At 49.3% G+C, this 17,011-nt stretch overlaps 1 protein-coding gene across 2 annotated transcripts; it reads right to left on the bottom strand.

The window, feature by feature from the left end:
- Positions 1-5,114: 5,114 nt before the first annotated feature.
- Positions 5,115-14,515, bottom strand: TAC3 (tachykinin precursor 3). Of its 2 annotated transcripts, XM_019960054.2 has the most exons (8): positions 14,497-14,515; positions 11,726-11,823; positions 11,054-11,172; positions 8,753-8,861; positions 8,532-8,561; positions 7,987-8,040; positions 7,529-7,603; positions 5,115-5,380 (listed from the first exon to the last, which is right to left on the bottom strand). In XM_019960054.2, exons 3-7 carry the CDS (start codon positions 11,165-11,167, stop codon positions 7,530-7,532), a joined length of 381 nt encoding a protein of 126 aa, XP_019815613.1. In that variant the 5' UTR covers positions 11,168-11,172; positions 11,726-11,823; positions 14,497-14,515; the 3' UTR covers positions 5,115-5,380; position 7,529. The 2 variants fall into 2 exon arrangements, with proteins under 2 accessions (XP_019815613.1, XP_070644813.1); XM_070788712.1 differs by lacking the exon at positions 14,497-14,515 and having other exon boundaries at positions 8,753-8,858; positions 11,726-11,875.
- Positions 14,516-17,011: the final 2,496 nt, after the last annotated feature.

Raw genomic sequence — 17,011 nt, 5'->3', positions numbered from 1 at the left:
CACGAGTGCTCCTGCAGCCAAGATGGACCTAGTTTTAGCACCTATAGATTTTGTGGGCACATACAAGGAGGGGTTGGGCCAGGCTAGAGTTCAAACTCCCCTATAGCACAGAGTCCAGATCCATGAATACTGGTATCCTGGGATCTGACTTTAGAGGATCTATGCTGGTGGTCTGGTGAAAAAAATGTCTGAGAGACATAGGGTCAATTGCCAGCATACCCACAGTTAAGGTGGGGCTGACAGCAGTGCCAACAACAGCGTAAACTGAGAGCTCGCACAATGGGTATAAGGTGACACCACTAAGCTCACCTACAGGTGAACAACTCCAGAGGAGGAATGGCCGTGGTTTAGTCGCTCAGTCGTGTCCGACTCTTGCGACCCCATGGACTATAGCCTGCCAGGCTCCTCTGCCCATGGGGTTCTCCAGTCAAGAATACTCGAGTGGGTTGCCATTTCCTTCTCCAGGGGATCTTCCTGACCCAGGGATTGAACCTGTGTCTCCTGAAGCTCCTGCATTGCAGGCAGATTCTTTACTGCTAAGCCAAGCTCACAGCCACCTCAAAACACACCCGTTCCGGCCCTGCCTATCAGAGGGACAAGACCTGGCTCCACACACGAGAGGGCAGACGTCAATCCCTCCCACCAGGAAGTCTACACAAGCCCCTGGACCAACCTCACCCCCACCAAGGTGGGCAGACACGAGAAGCAAAAGGAACTATGATCTTGCAGCCTACGGAAAAGAGACCATGAATACAGAAACTTAGACAAAATGAGATGACAAATAAGTTGCAAATGAAGGAACAAGAGAAAAATCCACAAGAACAACTAAATGAAGAGGAGATAGGCAATCTACCTGAAAAAGAATTCAGAGTAATGATAACAAAGATGATCCAACATCTTGGGGGTGGGGGGGAGTGGAGGCACAGATTGAGAAGATAAAAGAAATGTTTAACAAAAAGCTAGAAGATTTAAAGCAAAAACAGAGATGAATACTATAATAACTGAAATGAAAAATACACTAGAAGGAATCAACAGCAGAAGAACTGAGGCAGAAGAATGAATTAGTGAGCTGGGAGACAGAGTGGTGGAAATTATTGCCATAAAACAGAATACAGAAAGAAGAATGAAAAGAACAGAAAAGAACAGTCTGGGACAATATTAAACATACTGACATTAGCATTGTAGGGGTCCCAGAAGGAGAAGAGAAAGCGTCTGAGAAAATATTTGAAAACATTATAGCCAAAATTTCCCTACCATGAGAAAGGAAGCACCCACTCAAGTCTAGGAAGTACAGAGAATCCCATAGAGGATAAACCCAAGGAGAAACATGCCAAGACAAATAGTAATCAAACTGACAAAAATCAAATAAACAGAAAAATAGTAAAAGCAGCAAGGGAAAAGTAACAAATAACATACAAGGGAATCTCCATAAAGTTTTCAGTTGATTTTTCAGCAGAAACTCTGCAGGCCAAAAGGGAGTGACACAATATATTTCAAGTGATAATTGAAGAGAAAAACTTACAACAAAGGATACTCTACACAACAAGGCTCTCATTCAGACTTGAAGGAGAAATCAAAAGCTTTACAGACAAGCAAAAGCTAAGAGAATTCAGCACCACCAAACCAGCATTACAACAAATGTTAAAGGAACTTCTCCAGGTAGGAAAGAGACCAACAACTTAAAGCAACCTTGTACATATGTGGACTGCTAAATCAAAACCTCATGGCAACAGCAAATCCCCAAACTACAATAGATACAAACACAAAAAAGAAAAAGTGGACTTCCCTCGTGGTCCAGTGGTTAAGAATTCACCTGCCAATGCAGGGGACATGGTTTTGATCCCTGGTCTGGGAAGATTCTGCATACTGCAGGGCAACTAAGCCCATGCACCACAACTACGGAGCCCACACTCTAGAGCCCACAGGCCACAGCCACTGAGCCTGAGAGCAGCGAATACTGAAGCCCATGCACCCTAGAGCCCATGCTTTGCAACAAGAGACACCACAATGAGAAACGTGTGCGTCACAACTGGAGAGTAGCCCCTGCTCACCTAACTAGAGAAAGCCCTCATGCAGCAAGGAAGACCCAGCACAGCCAAAAATAAATAAACAAAGTTGTAAAAAAGAAAGACAAATATCACATGATATTACTTGTTTGTGGAATCTAGAAAAATGGTACGAATGAACCTATTTAGAAAACGGAAATTGAGTCACAGTGTAGGAAACAAATGTACGGTTACCGAGGGGGAAGGGGGAGAAGGGCAAATTGGGAGATTGGGAGTGACACGTAGACATTGCTTTATATAAATAGATAACTAATAAGAAGCTACTGTATAGCAAAGGGAATTCTATTATATTCTATAATGACCTATATGGGCTGCCCTGGTGGCTCTGACAGTAAAGAATTTGCCTGCAACGCAGGAGACATAAGTTTGATTTCTGGGTCTGGAAGATCCACTGGAGAATGGAACGGCTACCCACTCCAGTCAGTGTTCTTGCCTGGAGAATCCCCTGGACAGAGGAGCCTGGCAGTCTACAGTCCACGGAGTCACAAAGAGTCAGACATGACTGAGCGACTACACTGAACTGAACTGAATGACCTATATGGGAATAGAATATTAAAAAGAGTGGATATATGTATATGTATAACTGATTCACTTTGCTATACTGCAGAAGCTAACACAGCATTGTAACCCAACTATATTCCAATTTAAAATTAATTTTTAAATAAACAAAAATTTTAAAAATTAACAAATAAAAATTAAACGATTGGCATCTGACGTTGTTCCATAGGACTGAGTCTTCAATCTGTGAAATCTGATACTATCTCCAGGTAGACAGTGTTGGAGCTTTGTTTGTTGGTGTGAGAGATCTCCCCCTCCACATGCATTGAATTGGGTCTAGAACCTTTAATACAAAAGTCTTTGAAGTAAATCACCATATAATCACAATAACACAGATGTACAAAACTAAATGGAGAAAAGCCAGGAATTAGGCCAAGGTCTTATTGATTCAAGGCCCTCTTCGGCATCAACCTCCTTCCAATAGGAAGAAGAAGGCCAGGATTCCTTCACACATTCTCCAAGCACAAAACCAGGAATCGAATTTAAAGCTGGTCTTCATTTTTCCTGGAATCCCCAATACTGCAGTTTTCGTCAGTCCCACTAGAGAGCAACCTTTCTGTATTTATGCTCCTACTTGGCAAAGCGTTGGTGTCAGGCAAAGCACAGGCCTGACTCTCACGTCTGAGCAGAAGCTTTCATGACCCAAATAAATCCCCCAGACTCTGCAAAACTTATCCCACTTTTAAACAATCTAGGTAGATAATTTTGAAATGCTAACATGATAACTCATTGAGAAAAGCCTTCAAGGTTTGGGGTGAGGGTATTCTTTGAAATGTGAAAATGTTAGTCGTTCAGTCATGTCTGACTCTTTGCAACTCCATGGACTGTAGCCCTCCAGGCTCTTCTGTCCATGGAATTCTCCAGGTAGGAATACTGGAGTGGGTTGCAATTCTCTTCTCCAGGGGAATCTTCCTAACCCCAGGGATCGAACGCAGGTCTCCTTTATTGCAGGTAGATTCTCTGACTTCTAGTGGTAAACCAGACACCAGAGATACCCAGGTAAGTGCCCCCACCATGGAGCTGTGGGCCCAAAATTGCCCCAGTCAGGTTCTGAAAAGAGAGAACGTTCACTGGGGTGAAGGACCTGCAGGAAGAAGTCTCTGGCTCCATGGCCCTGTCTTTTCCCAGCCTTGGGAAAGCTGAGCACCTAGCTGAGATCTCCCACACCAACAAGCAATGCTCCAACACTATCTACCTGGGAATAGTATCAGGTTTCATAGGATAAAGGTTCAGTCCTACAGAACGTCTCCCATCCCTACATCTCCAGATGCCAATCTTTTAATTTTTATTTATTTATTTTTAACAATTTTATTTTTAAATGCTTTGCACCACCCTTTGTATGAGGGTGGTTCAGGGTCATGGCCAAGGCCCTTGCACTAAGCTAAGGCAGGGAGCCTGAGGACTTCTCAGGCTGTTCTCTTCAATTAAGGTACAGAACCCCCATTTGGGACCAGTGGACTGCGATGGGTGGCACATAAGATTAATAAAAGACACCCACACATACCTCCTTTAAGTGCCTTACATACACTGCAGACTACTAGACCACCATTACAGAGGCTGGTAACAGTTGCATTACAGAAGAGTCGGAAATAAACATTTTCCCTTTATAACTAAAGTGACCAGTTAAAGCTCAAGAGATCTTGCTCTCCTCCTTCTCGGCTCCTACAGTAACTTTCCTGTCTACATTCCAACCTAGCAAGATCAAGTGCTGTTTGCTGACCCAAAGCCCTGCTAGCCTGTAAACTCTGTTTGTGGGTCACCATCTCATCCCACTACCTGTCATAGGACCCAAGCCCAATGTCGGGGGATGGAGAAATAGTAGTGCTACAGATGCATCCTTCTTTGGGGCTGGGTCTTTGCACAGCCATCATCCCCATCTCCCTTCTCTACAGAGTAGGAATCAGGGGTTAATGTCTCCCAGGCCCATCCTGGAAATACAGAATATCTGGTTTTTCTTTTTTTAATATTTATCTGTTTACTCGGCTGCATCAGGTCTCAGTTGCAACATGCGGGATCTTTTTTCCATCATATAGGATATTTCCTTGTGATGCACGGACTCTCTTGTGTCACTCGGGCTCAGTAGTTACTGCACGTTGGCTTCATTGCTCCTCAGCACACAGGATCTTAGTTCCCCCACCAGGAATCGAACCTGGGTCCCCTGTATTTCAAAGTGGATTCTTAACTACTGGACCACCCTGGAAATCCTTGTTTTTTTCTTTATCTAAAGCTGGTCTGTGAAAGTCTTTGAGTGCTAGAAACCATCTTCCAAATTCATTTCTTCTTTCAATCACTAAACAAATCTTCCCAAACTAACTATATGAAGCAACGAGTAAGACAGTGTTGGGAAAATTGACATGTGTACAAAATAAAGAAACTTCCATTTATATATGATATAAGTGTGTGTATCATGTGTGTGTGTGTGTGTGATACAGCCAAAAGAGTCAAGAAAGAGAAAAACCCATCCACCAACCAAATACATCCTGTAGGTCATAATATGTAAAAATCCTTTATTGTTGAGGAATAGAGAGAGACATTATATTTGTAGGATGCTACAGAAAATCCAGGGCCATCTGTAGTCAATGATTACAGGGACTGGGGATGCTCACAAGGCAGTTTCTGCAGCCAGTGGGACAGAGAGAAGAAGGGGTCAAAGCACAAGAGTGTTACAGGGGTAGGGAGGAGGAAGGGAAATAGAAGCATGTGCATCCAGGGGTGGGTGTCTTCACGATGTAGCCCAGGAGTCCAGGAGTGGAGTGCTGAGGACCAAAAAAAAGATCAGATCACATCTCTGTCCTTAAAACTCCCACCACCCACCCACCAGGGAGGTGGGGGAGAAAGGGAGGGGCTTCTGTAAGGGAGCAGTAGAGAGAATGGAAGCCTTAGCCCTTAGCTCTCCATGTAGCCTTTGAACTAGAGGATTGAAAAACTCTCCTAGCTACAGTTGCTTGCGTCTTCCCGGCTGCTATGTGCATTGCACTACCCATTCATAAACACCATGTGCGTGGTCTGAGGGGTCCACACAGAAGGACGTAGTGGCAAAGTTCATATCATCCTGGCATCCCTATGAGCCGGGCATACACACAGCCCTGTCCAATGCATCTTGGAGCTAATGCTCCCCTGGCCTCACCCAGTCCCTCCTCCTCTTCCCAGAAACCTCCCAGAGGAAGGACAGGTCCAGGGATCACTTCCTTTTTCAGCAGTTTCACATGAATGAAATTAGACAGCAGGATGATCTGTGTTGATCCATCTCATCTAATCTTTACATGCCAGCCCCAGAGGCCTTGAGTCTATTCTCCCCAGTACCTAACAGGTTTGGAATGCGCCATCCGTGGTGAGATTATGAGGGCTGCAATTATGAGTCCAGTCCCTCCGAAAAAGCCTAGATTCACCAGAAAGCATTACAAGTAGATTTCTATAATGTGCTTGTTTCTGCCATTTGTATAAAATACTATGGCAAAATTGCACTGTAATTATCTTTATGGCCGATGCATAACGTTGGGGAGAGTATGTCATCCAGATATAGCTGCCCCGTATAATTATCTGGCCGTTGGCAAGACTGAAATAACAATCTAAAGAGAGCAAAATGATACAGTAAGTACCATGTAATCAGCGAGTTACGGTTATTACAGCTTTTTGTGCCCCCTCGCCCAACACTGAATGGGGGGCACAGTCATGACTCTGGGCCTGGGAGTCATGCACAGGCAGTCTCATTGAGAGCCAGCTCCTGGTCCTTGGGTCTCCCTTGAAACCAATGAGAGGGGGTAATAGGGCCTCAGGGAGAGGGGCAGGAGTCTCTAGGAAGACAAAGGCTTCCTGACCCCTCTCTTTGCCTCCCCCAACACCATTCTTGGGAAGCTGGTGCAAAGAAAGCCATCAGTGAGCTGCTATTGCTATGTGTGGAAAGCTGGTGTCAAGGCAGATGGTTCCGCATTTTGACAACACACTTCCCCCGGGGGGACTCACGTTCACATACCAAGTGGAAGAACTGTCAGCCGACTCAGGCCTAGGTTCCAGCCCAGACAACTTCAGACAGACAGACCAGAGCCCACCGAGGCAACACTGGAACCTTCCCTACACCTCCCAGACTGCGACAGTCACAGTGAAGCCAAGGTACAATGCTATGTGCCAGGCACTGTTCTGAACACTTGACCTAGACTCACAGCAACAGCCCTGTGAGATAATATTATCATCCCCACTTTTCAGATGAGGAAACAGAGGCACAGAAGGATTATGTAACCTGGCCAAGAGACACAGCTAGTGAGTGACAGATCCAGGATTCAAACTCAGGCCATGCTCTTATTCATTACTCTGCACAGAGCGATTACGATAACAGTTTCCAGCCAATCCCCATTAGATTTCAGAGTTTTTCTTGCATTTCTAGAAAGAAATGCAAGAATCATCCTTGCAAAGAACTCTATAGTGGACCCGGTAACCCAAGATTCACGATGATCTGGATGGTTTCAGCCTCCCTGGGAAGCAAAATGCTTCACGTGGGAATAAATGTGGTACCTATAATTATCCAATAATGATCTCTCCATCTTTTGCACAAATCACAAGAGAATAGAGTCCAAACAACAGAAGTTCTCCATCAAAGAAACCCCAGGGGAAAACCTCCTCTTGCCATTTCCCCCAACTCACTCCGGCTCAATTGTAAGCCGGGATCAATGAGGCTGGAAAGAGATGAGAAAGAGGGGTATGTGCGTGTGTGTTTGTGTGTTTTTCTGTGTGCACACGTGTGTGTGTGGTCACAGACAAGCACACACTTCTAAGTGTTGGGATGTATTTAGGGTGTTAATTATGAGCATTAATGCCCATAGCATCAGAGGAAATGATCCTCTGGCAACGCCCCTCCTACCCTACCACATACCCACAATCCCCTCTCCTCGCCCTGAGTAAGTCCTTACCTCATTCCACACTTGGAGGGTACTTGAAGGTGCCAAAGCTGGGGATGTTTTCTTGGTTTATATCAACAGGAGTGTCTGGAGGGATGTAAAGGGTGAAGTTAGGAGGGATTTTTCTGACTATGACCTTCACCCTAACCCAAAAGCAAAGGGCTGGCTATGCAGGACAGCTTTGGACGACAGAGTTAGGAAGAAGAGGGACTCTCTGTTTGGGAAATGGGGGAGGGGCAAGTAAAGCCTCTTTGACCCTTTCCCAACTGCAGCAGGACCTTCTTAGAAAGGTCTCCCCGCTTTGCTCCTGGGGAGGGCTGGACTGTGGGTCCAAGCTGATTGAGTAGAGGGGTAGAGGAGCCCTCACTGTAGCTAGGGAAAGTCCTGTCTTTCCCCCCACTGACAAACATGAAGCAGTTGACTCCTGCTACACCTTTGCCAGCACCCCAGCCCTCCCACCATGCTCCTACCTGGCTGGAGGTTCCTCTTGCCCATGAGACCCACAAAGAAGTCATGCATGTCACCTGCATAAAAAGGGCCAACATGGTCAACCATCACGATGAGGGGTTGATATATTTCCCCAGACAGGTGTCAAGATTTCTGAGGTTGGGTTCTGGTCTCTGTTTCTGTATCTCACCACAGCTTGCCTCCCCACAGTTAACAGGCTGTCCCCTTAGCCCACCCTCTCTGTCTACCTCCCTCTCCCCCATCTTTCAAGAACTCTCAAATTCTCCCACCCAGCAGGTGCCTGATTTAGAATCTTCACAGCCACCAAGAGATCCTCTTGACTTGCACTACCACGCCCATGGAGGAAGACCTCACCAGGCCCCCCACACCTGCTTCCTCTGGCACCCAGGGGCCTCTCACACTCTCTAGAGGCTGACTGAGCAGTTGCAGCTGGGATGCTGTTTGCACCAGTGGAACAAGGGCCAGCCAAAATAGTCACTGGGCCCTGTGCCCGTGGAGCTCTGGGCAAGTGGTCAGCAGAGGTCGGGAAGGAGAGGAGGCTACTCACGTTTCTGGGGAAGTGGTGACTCCTTAGGACCTGTGAAGCAAGAACAAGCATGTAACTGGGGAATGGGATCTGCAAAGAGACGATTGGAGGGGGTTCAGATCACAACCCTCAATCATTCAAGAAGCCATCTCCAGTCTCCTTCCCTCTTGAAGGGTCTCCCAGGCCTATTTAATCTTCAGAATCCTGCCCCCCAAACCCCTTTCCCTGAGGCTGTATCCTACCTACGCTGGCCTTGCTCAGCATCTTGAGCAATCCATCCAGGGAGACCACGCGGCTATCATAGAGTCTCCGGAGCAATGATGGGGGCAGCTGGTAGAGATTTGAGTCCTTCTGGGGGAGAGAGACAAAGAGGGCCAAGGAGGAGGCTCACCCCCAGTCCTCTCACTCTTTTCCCACAAGAAATGGCCTCTTCCTGAGCTCATCACAGCTGAACCTGACGTCCTATTTCTTTCCAGATTTCCTCTGGTTTCACACTAGAAGAGAAGTGGGCTCTCAAATTGTGGACTAGCAGCATAACCGCTGGGAGTTTGTTAAAAATACTTAATCTTGGTCCTATACCAGACCAACTGAGACAAAATCTGAGTCTTAACCAGGCTCCCAGGTGATTCATGGCAAGATTTGGGAGGCACGTGTAGAGGGAACACGTTGGGTATCCCTGTAGGCCGACCAACTGCCCCAGTTTGCCCAGGTGTGTGGGGCTTTCAGTGCTCAAGCTGGGACAGTCCTGGGAAAACCAGGACAGTTGGTCATGCTATCTCCCAAGCTCAAAGGGGACAGACTCCTGGGGCCCCTCACAGCTCCTGCCACCTCTCAGTGATAAGGGCCTTTGGTTCTTTTCACCCTGGCACATCCGGAACCGGTCTGACCAAGGATATGGTTGCCCCACTAATCGAGTGAGCCAGGAATTTCTGAGAAAGGTTCATCAGACAGAGCTAGTATCCTCTGGTCTGTGCTCCATGATTGAGCCACAGACAGGACTTGGTCCTGGGGACACGTGGGTGTAGGCAGCCGGGGCCACCAGCCATCCTGGAATCGCCCCACTCTCCACTGAGTCCATGGGTGTTTCTCTCCCTGTGTTTCCCACCGCCGCTCCCTCTCTTTTCTTTTCCATTGGTTTCTGCCCGTGTTTTTCTGTCTCTCTCCCCACCACCCCGCCCCGGATTTAGAATTTCAGAAGGCAGCATGCTCAGAATGAAGTCTCTTCTCCTCCACAACTGAACCCCATTGTAGCCCTGTTGCTGAGCAGGGGTTCTTAATCATCTTGGTGGTTTCACACATGCCAACCTGGCTGCCCAGGCACACATACATCCTACTCCTGTCTCATCCCAATTTATCTCATCCTCATGGACCTGTAGGGAGAAGGGGCAAGAAGGCAACCTCTCTTTTACTGGACAAGAAGGGCAAGGTCGGAAAGCACATTTGTCTCAGAGTAACAGACCCAGATATTCGGTCTCCAGCTGAAACTTTGGCTCCGAACGCAGTGTCCAGCCTTTGTCTGGCACTTGCTCTGTGTTTTTTGAACTGGTTCTGGTCTTTTGGAGCTCGTGTAGCAGCTACCACCTGCAAGGTTGCCAGCCCATCATGCATTGGGACACCTCACCAGCTGGACAAAAACTGATGATGTCTCTTTGCCCAGCCCACAGCTTCCCACGCAACCACTTCCCCAAATTGTTCAAATACTCTGCGCACCTCCTGTAATGAGATGCTAAACAGATCCAAGCTGGAGAGGCATTTAGACTTCACATGCTGACTTTGTAATAAGTTCCACCTGTAATCATCTTAAAAGCACTCGTACCAATATAATTGCTGTCTTTTCAAAACCTTGAAAAGACTTCCTCCTTGTTCTCCCCCAGTACCCCTATTCTAACAACTCCTATTCTTTTTCTTAGAGGAACTTCAGAAACTGGGGCCCAACTTGTTTTGTGATTTTTTGTTTCCTATCCTGACTAAGCAGAGGCTAGAGGGGGACATGGGACAGGAGGAAAGAAAGGGTTGGGATCTTAGGAGCACCTGAGGTTACTAAGGGTGGAAGAGCAGGGGATAAGGGAATTCATGTGAATTTTTAAAACAACATAATACATAAAACTGACAGGTAACAAAGAATACAAACGACTATTTGGGAGAGAAATTCTGACTGTTTCATGCCATCCAGGGAGTGAGGAAGACCTGCCCCCCTGCAAAGGGACAGAACCTGAGCTGGACTCAGGGAACCTGAGACCACCTTATCCAGCACCATCCACTCACCAGGTCACCAGACAATCAAAAAAACAATGTATCAGTGGGGCACCTTTTACGTACAAGGTGTCAAAGACATGCAGAGGGACAGAGACACTGACAGACATACTGGGAGAACATGAGGCCCCCAGAGAGGCAGGGCAGTCCAGCCCTCTGGTGGATAATCCAAGTAACTCCCCACCCGCCCATCCCACCTTCCTCCCTACAGAGCTGGGACAGGCAGAGTGTGGCCCCCATGATGGTGTCTGGTATTCTGCCGGGGTGGCAAACCAGAGGGGGAGCCTTACCTTGCTGTGACCCCCACCGGGCACCACCTGCTCCTGTGACTCCTCACAGACCGCACCCAAACTCCGAGCTGAGCTGAGGGCCAGGATGACTGCAAACAGCAGGGTGCTCCGCATGATGCCTAGGAGGACAGAGAGACAGGACAGGGGAGGCAGGGAGGAGGAGGACACAACACAGGTGCAAATGCAGGAGGCATTCACCACCAGTACCCTGCCTCCCCAGCCCCCAACTCTCCCACCCCAGCCTTGGTCAGTGAGAGTCTCTGAGCTGGAGGGGATCAGTCTCCCAGCCTCTATCACATGTTCCCCCAGTTTGTGCACCTGGCAATGAGCAATGGCGCAACAATGCCGGGGGCTCCAGCTCCCAGGGAAGATAATAGACTGACAGGACCTGCAAGGGTCTATTTCGTTCGTCAGCTGGAGGAGGGAGCCTGAATGCTATTTTCCAGCCCTAGATACCCTAAGACTTAGGCCAAAACTTTCTAAATATTGGAAGAATCAGTCTGTACCCACAGGCTCCAGGCATCACTACATCAACCCCTATCGCCTCTTTCTGCTCACCTGCCCAGTAGCCCACTCCCTGATCAAAGGCTGCCACCTTTATTCCCTCCTGACTCCACCCCTGTCCTCTGGTGCCAGCTCCTATCCATCCAACATTCTCTGGCTTGTGCCTACCTGTGGAGCAGCTTGGAGCCTGGGACAGATGGTCTAGCAGGATCAGGGAGCTGGCCGGAAGCACTGCCCGCTCCCCACGAACGCTGCTGGTGCTGCTGCTGTGAAGAGAGAAACAGGGAGTGGAGGGACTGGGGAATGTGGCAGGAACTCCTGCCCAGCTCCCTGATAAAGGCTCTGGGAGGGTCTGGGGGAGCCGGGGGAGGGGCTGAGAATCACCAATCCCAGGGTGGCTGGCGGGGCGGGAGGCTGGTGGGGGTGAAGGGGGATATAGGCTTCAGACACACGCGCGCACACACACACACACACACCACAAACCCAGCAGTGAGCTGAGGTTATCCAGCAACTCACAGTCCAGCAGCCCTGGAGCTAGGCGCACTAAGCGATGATGTTGCTTATGCAACTCAACAGATGAGGTCCCTGGGCTCTTTCTCCTCCATATCCACACACCAGCTCTTTGCCCTTTAAACTTCCAGCCTCAACTGCCAGGCCAAACCAATCTCTGGCAGGTTCTTCTCTGGCCACCCCCCCGTCCACACCACCAGGATGAGCAGGATCCCATCCCGGATGATTGGGAGGTGAGTCTGGCACCTCTCCAGTCTTCGGTTGTCCCTCTATCCTCCTTCCAGCTGGAGCTGACTCATCGCACTGGCCCTTAAACCTCTTAGGGTCAGCACTTCTCCCCAGTGGCTAGTGCAAAACCTCCAGCGTCTGCCTCCCTCCATCGCCTCCCCAGGGCCAGTGCCCCTCCCCTGGGGCCTCCCACCCCGTTTCTTGACCCCTGAATCAGCCTGACGTTGTTGCATCCTTCCAGGGTTCTCACTTCTATCCTTCCTGCTGTCGTCTCTGAGAGGAGGAACAGAACGCCACGGCTAAGCTGTTCCCCTCGCCCCCGCTCCAGCATTGATCTCTTAATTGCTTCTTTTTCTCCTTTGTTACATTTATCCCCCACTCTGTCTCCAAACAACTCAGGCATCTTCTCCCCTGAACTTTCAAGCCTCTAGTTATTGCCCCACAGTTGAGAGGCTTCACTGTGCTCACTTCAGGCCCCCAAGGTAAGAGAGCCCCAGGGGAGGGTCAGAGTCAGGATCCAGAGAGAAAGAATGCCGCCATAGGAGATGAGGGGAGATGAAGTGAAAGCCGGCTTCAGAGCAGTCGTCACTCTCAGTGTTTATTTATAATGGAGGAAGAATTTGAACATTTGCAAGGGTGGCTCAGAAGTTAAAGCGTCTGCCTCCAATGCGGGAGACCCAAGTTTGATCCCTGGGTCGGGAAGATCCCCTGGAGAAGGAAATGGTAACCCACTCCAGTATTCTTGCCTGGAGAATCCCATGGATGGAGAAGACTGGTAGGCTACAGTCCATGGGGTCGAAAAGAGTTGGACATGGCTGAGCGACTTCACTTTCACTTTCAGCAGAGAGCAATTCAACTGATTTTCATCACCTCCACTGTGTGAGTGGGAAACATTCCTATTTTCAGATGAGGGAACTGAGGCTCAAAAAGTTCAGACACATGCTTCAGGACATATAGCTCCTGGAGAACAGCCTCAAATCCAGGTGTTTCTCACTCCCAACCTCCCCTTCATTGTACTGCACTGGTCTATACTTTGACCAGTAAGGGGAGAGTTAGGTCCCCCAGAGGGGTGGGGGTCCACCTCCCGAAAAGACCTAGAGATTGGGACCGGGTACTCTTCTATATCTTGGGATTTGGAAGAGAATCATAGCTCTATTGCATAAGTATTATAATGGTTCCTGCTCACCAGCACCTTTCCCAATCACCCTATTTAAAGTTACTACCACTAGGGACTTCCTTGGCAGTCCAGTGGTTAAGACACTGAGCTCCCAATGCAGGAGCACAGGTTCAATTCCTGGTTGGGAAACTAAGGTCCCACATCCCTCTCAGCTTGGCCAGGAAATTTTTAATAAAATTACTACCACTTTATTCTCCATATCCCCTCATTTCTTTTCTTCATACATTACATCAAACATACTACAAATTTACTTGTAAAGTCTGTCTATCTCACCTCCCACCAGAATGTCATCTTTACAAGGGCAAGAACTTTTCATCTGTTTGCTATTGGATTCTTAGCTCTATAGTGTTTGGCATATAATAGGTGCTCAACAAAAATTTATTTATAAAACAAAAAAGGTAGCCTGAGTCTAGCTTCTTGCATTGCAGCCCACAGTGTGGATCTTCCATAAAGCCTCTCAAGCATTGCTAGAGTCCTGAAATGTTTCTTTCCCCAGCCCACCCACCCTCAGGCTTGGGCCATACTAAGAAGTCATTCTGGCTGCACGGGACTCCAGCTTCATCCCCAAGTGAGGGTAGCAGCTAGGTCATGTTCCTGCATGCTCATTTGCTCAGTGTCTGACTCTTTGAGACCCCATGGAATTACATGAGAGGCCACTGGGGCCTAATGTAATTACCCAGCTAATTACTTGGCTCTCTGGGGAAACCATGGCCCCGGACTCAGGGTTGGGATAAAGGGCAGAAGGGGAAGGCTGTTTACATGTAAATAATATGACTGGTTCATGCCTTTGAGACGTTCAGGTGCTATTTTTAATTGGACCTGGACATCTCCCACCTCCTCCCCTCCTCTCCTCTCACCAATCTGGAAAAGGAGGTCCAAGCCATACAGGCTGGAGGGGAATTAGGGGTGCAGGAGGAAGAACATATTAGATGAGGGCCAAGGACTAAAGTCTCCTGGGTCCCATCTCTATGTCAGCCTCCTGCCCTCCACCACCCCATTCATCCCAGCCCCCATGCCCTAGTACCAGGGAAGCAAGGCTTCAGCAAAGGTCCAACATGAATAATGTCCTTTGATGATAAGGCATCTCGCAGGATGGCAGGAGCCAAGGATCGGGGGGAGCAAGGGAGTGGCAGGGAGAATTGATCACCCCTTGATCTCTGGGATTAGCAAAGACTTGAAAGAGCTGGTGCTAAGTCAGAGAGGTGATGAAGGAGGGAGGCAAGGACAGGCTGGGCTTCACTTTGCCCACAGATCATATGCAAATAGCATGTAAAGCAGGTACTGCAGCTACAAAGAAGCTGTTTTTTCCTTTGAACACTTGTGACTTGAGCCACGTCTCAGACACTGTCACTGGCCTAGAGGAGCAGAATCCCTAGAAGGATCCCCTCTGGGGCCCACCCCTCTCTTTACTGCTGATTCAGGTTGGAGGTGAGGCCAGGAAATGGGGGAGCTGAGATGAGACGAGCTAGTCAGCCCATCCCGAGGGTCGAGGTGGAGAATGTGCTTGTGTGCATGAGATGGCCTGTGTATGTCCACCACATGTACAGCTTGCGGGGCAACACGTGGACCCCTTCAACATCCTAGAGGGGTGCTGCAGGATGCTGTGGGAGGGGCCAGAGCCACAGGTGACACTGGGTGGAGAGATACCGGTGAGGAATGGAAGGATGCCAAACCCCCTGGCCAGGACACAGCTGGGAGACAACCTGCAGCATGAGGAACAGGAGTCCCTCAGAGCCTGTGGCAGGATGGGGCCGAGCCAGGAGGGCTGAGCAAGAGCTGGTTTGTGCCATGAGACAGCAGAATGACTCCTCGTTGGGGTTAGGGGGTGCTGGGATGACTTGTGCCTATCAGAGGCTCAAACAGCCAAGATTGAGTGAGTTGGACTGGTGATGGGGAGTGGGAGGCAGAACTTCAGCTTCTCCCATCATGATGGAGCTACTTCAAGCCCTATGACAAGGGTAGGGAAACAGCCCCTATAGGCTTCAGGGGATGAAAACACATGCTCTTGAATTCCAGAAGAGAAGAGAAGCAGAGACAGGAAAGAGGAGGAGGGAGGGAGAAATGGGAGAGTAAAGAAGAGAGGATCCCCACATGCCTTCCTTAGCCTAGCATCCACCCACATGACTGATAGGGGAGGACAAGAAGGAGGTCAGGAACCCTCCCTCCTCACTCTCCCCTGATCCCTAGCCCGGAGAGGTGACAGTGCCTTCAGCCCTGGGAAAGGAAAAGCAGGATAGGGAGCAGCAGCTGCAGATTCTCCTGAAATTGCTTCTGAAAATGACCAGACACTTCACTGAGAAAGTGACGACAATTTGGGCCCTGGGAGCAGGAGATGAGGCAGAGAGCTGGGGTGGTCAGGCTCTGGTCACCACCCCCTCTTAGCCTGATTCTGAGAAGTCAAGGATGGGGGATCTGTTGGGGCAGTGGAAGGGTGGTCAGAGCCCCAGCGCAGGACAGAGTACCCCTACCAATGACAGCTCTAGACCCTCACCCACGGGGAAGAGCTGCCTCCCTGGGTCCTCTGTCAGCTCAGGGCAGGGTGTGCCAGGACTCAGGGCTGGTTTGTGCCCTGAGAGCTAAATTCGTCTGCAGGCAAGAGGAGGAGTTAATCAGGTCTCCCGCCAGTATGATCACCTGGGGCGTGAGCTGCCTGCTGATAGAAGCTGAGGTGGAGGGAGACCCCGTCCTCAAGGCACAGTGAGCTCAGCAGAGACAGGAAAGAGGCAGGGAAGGCAGAGATCTGGAAGGAGGCAGAGCCGCCCAGACAGAAACAAAGGCAGCCATATGTGTGCTCTCACAAGCGGGGATTTACACCTTACTACAAACAAAGGAGCTGCTTGTTCCCTAAAGGTAGAGACCAGAGCAGTAGAGGCTGAGACAATACAGCTTCTACGAGGAAACAGATATGGAGGAAGTGGGGGGATATTTAAAGTATGATACAAAACATTACGTGTTAACATTAGTCAGAGCCCACAGAAACAGGGACAATGAGATGGTGTGAGACAGTTGGAAACCAAGAAAGAAATAATGTGAATGACACATGGAAAACAAATGAAGACAAGAGGGAAGACGTCAGCCGTGGGGATGAGAGAGTCTGGGTGGGGGAGCAGCCCTCTGTCAAGTGCCACCAGCTGTAGGCCCCAGCTGTGGGACAGTGATTAGCAAGGTGACCGTTGGCAGCAGCCTGACATCTCTGGTGTATGGAAAAGCAGGGGGGTACCGGGGGCAGGTGTGATGAAGTCCAGTGCTGAGCTTGGGATGGAGGGGACCATGCATGGAGCCACGGACCCAGCTCACCTCTGCTCACATGAGTCCCCCCAGCCTTGGGCCCCCTTTCAGGCTAAATCTCGAAAGGATCCCAGTATCTGATGAGACAGAGATCCTCACTTCTTCCCTCCAGGGACGCACTTAATGAATCAGCTCATTGGCCACCTGCGACCTGAGCCCCATCCCGGACTGCCCCGCCCCCACCCCAGTCTCTCCAGACCCTGCCAGAGCTCAGCCGGTCAAGGAGCCCAGAGACAATTTCCCTTCTTTTT

This window comes from Bos indicus, chromosome 5 (assembly GCF_029378745.1).
Source record: "Bos indicus isolate NIAB-ARS_2022 breed Sahiwal x Tharparkar chromosome 5, NIAB-ARS_B.indTharparkar_mat_pri_1.0, whole genome shotgun sequence".
NCBI lineage: Eukaryota > Metazoa > Chordata > Mammalia > Artiodactyla > Bovidae > Bos > Bos indicus.
This window is presented reverse-complemented; position numbering and strand designations above follow the sequence as displayed.

What these genes read in the sequence shown, in the direction of transcription:
- TAC3 (XM_019960054.2), bottom strand. Translation starts at nt 11,167, where the DNA reads ATGCGGAGCACCCTGCTGTTTGCAGTCATCCTGGCCCTCAGCTCAGCT. An exon ending in CCGGTGGGGGTCACAGCAAG is followed by an intron (nt 8,862 to 11,053) that starts GTAAGGCTCCCC and finishes TCTCTCCCCCAG; the next exon opens with AAGGACTCAAATCTCTACCA. An exon ending in GTCACCACTTCCCCAGAAAC is followed by an intron (nt 8,041 to 8,531) that starts GTGAGTAGCCTC and finishes CTTTTTATGCAG; the next exon opens with GTGACATGCATGACTTCTTT.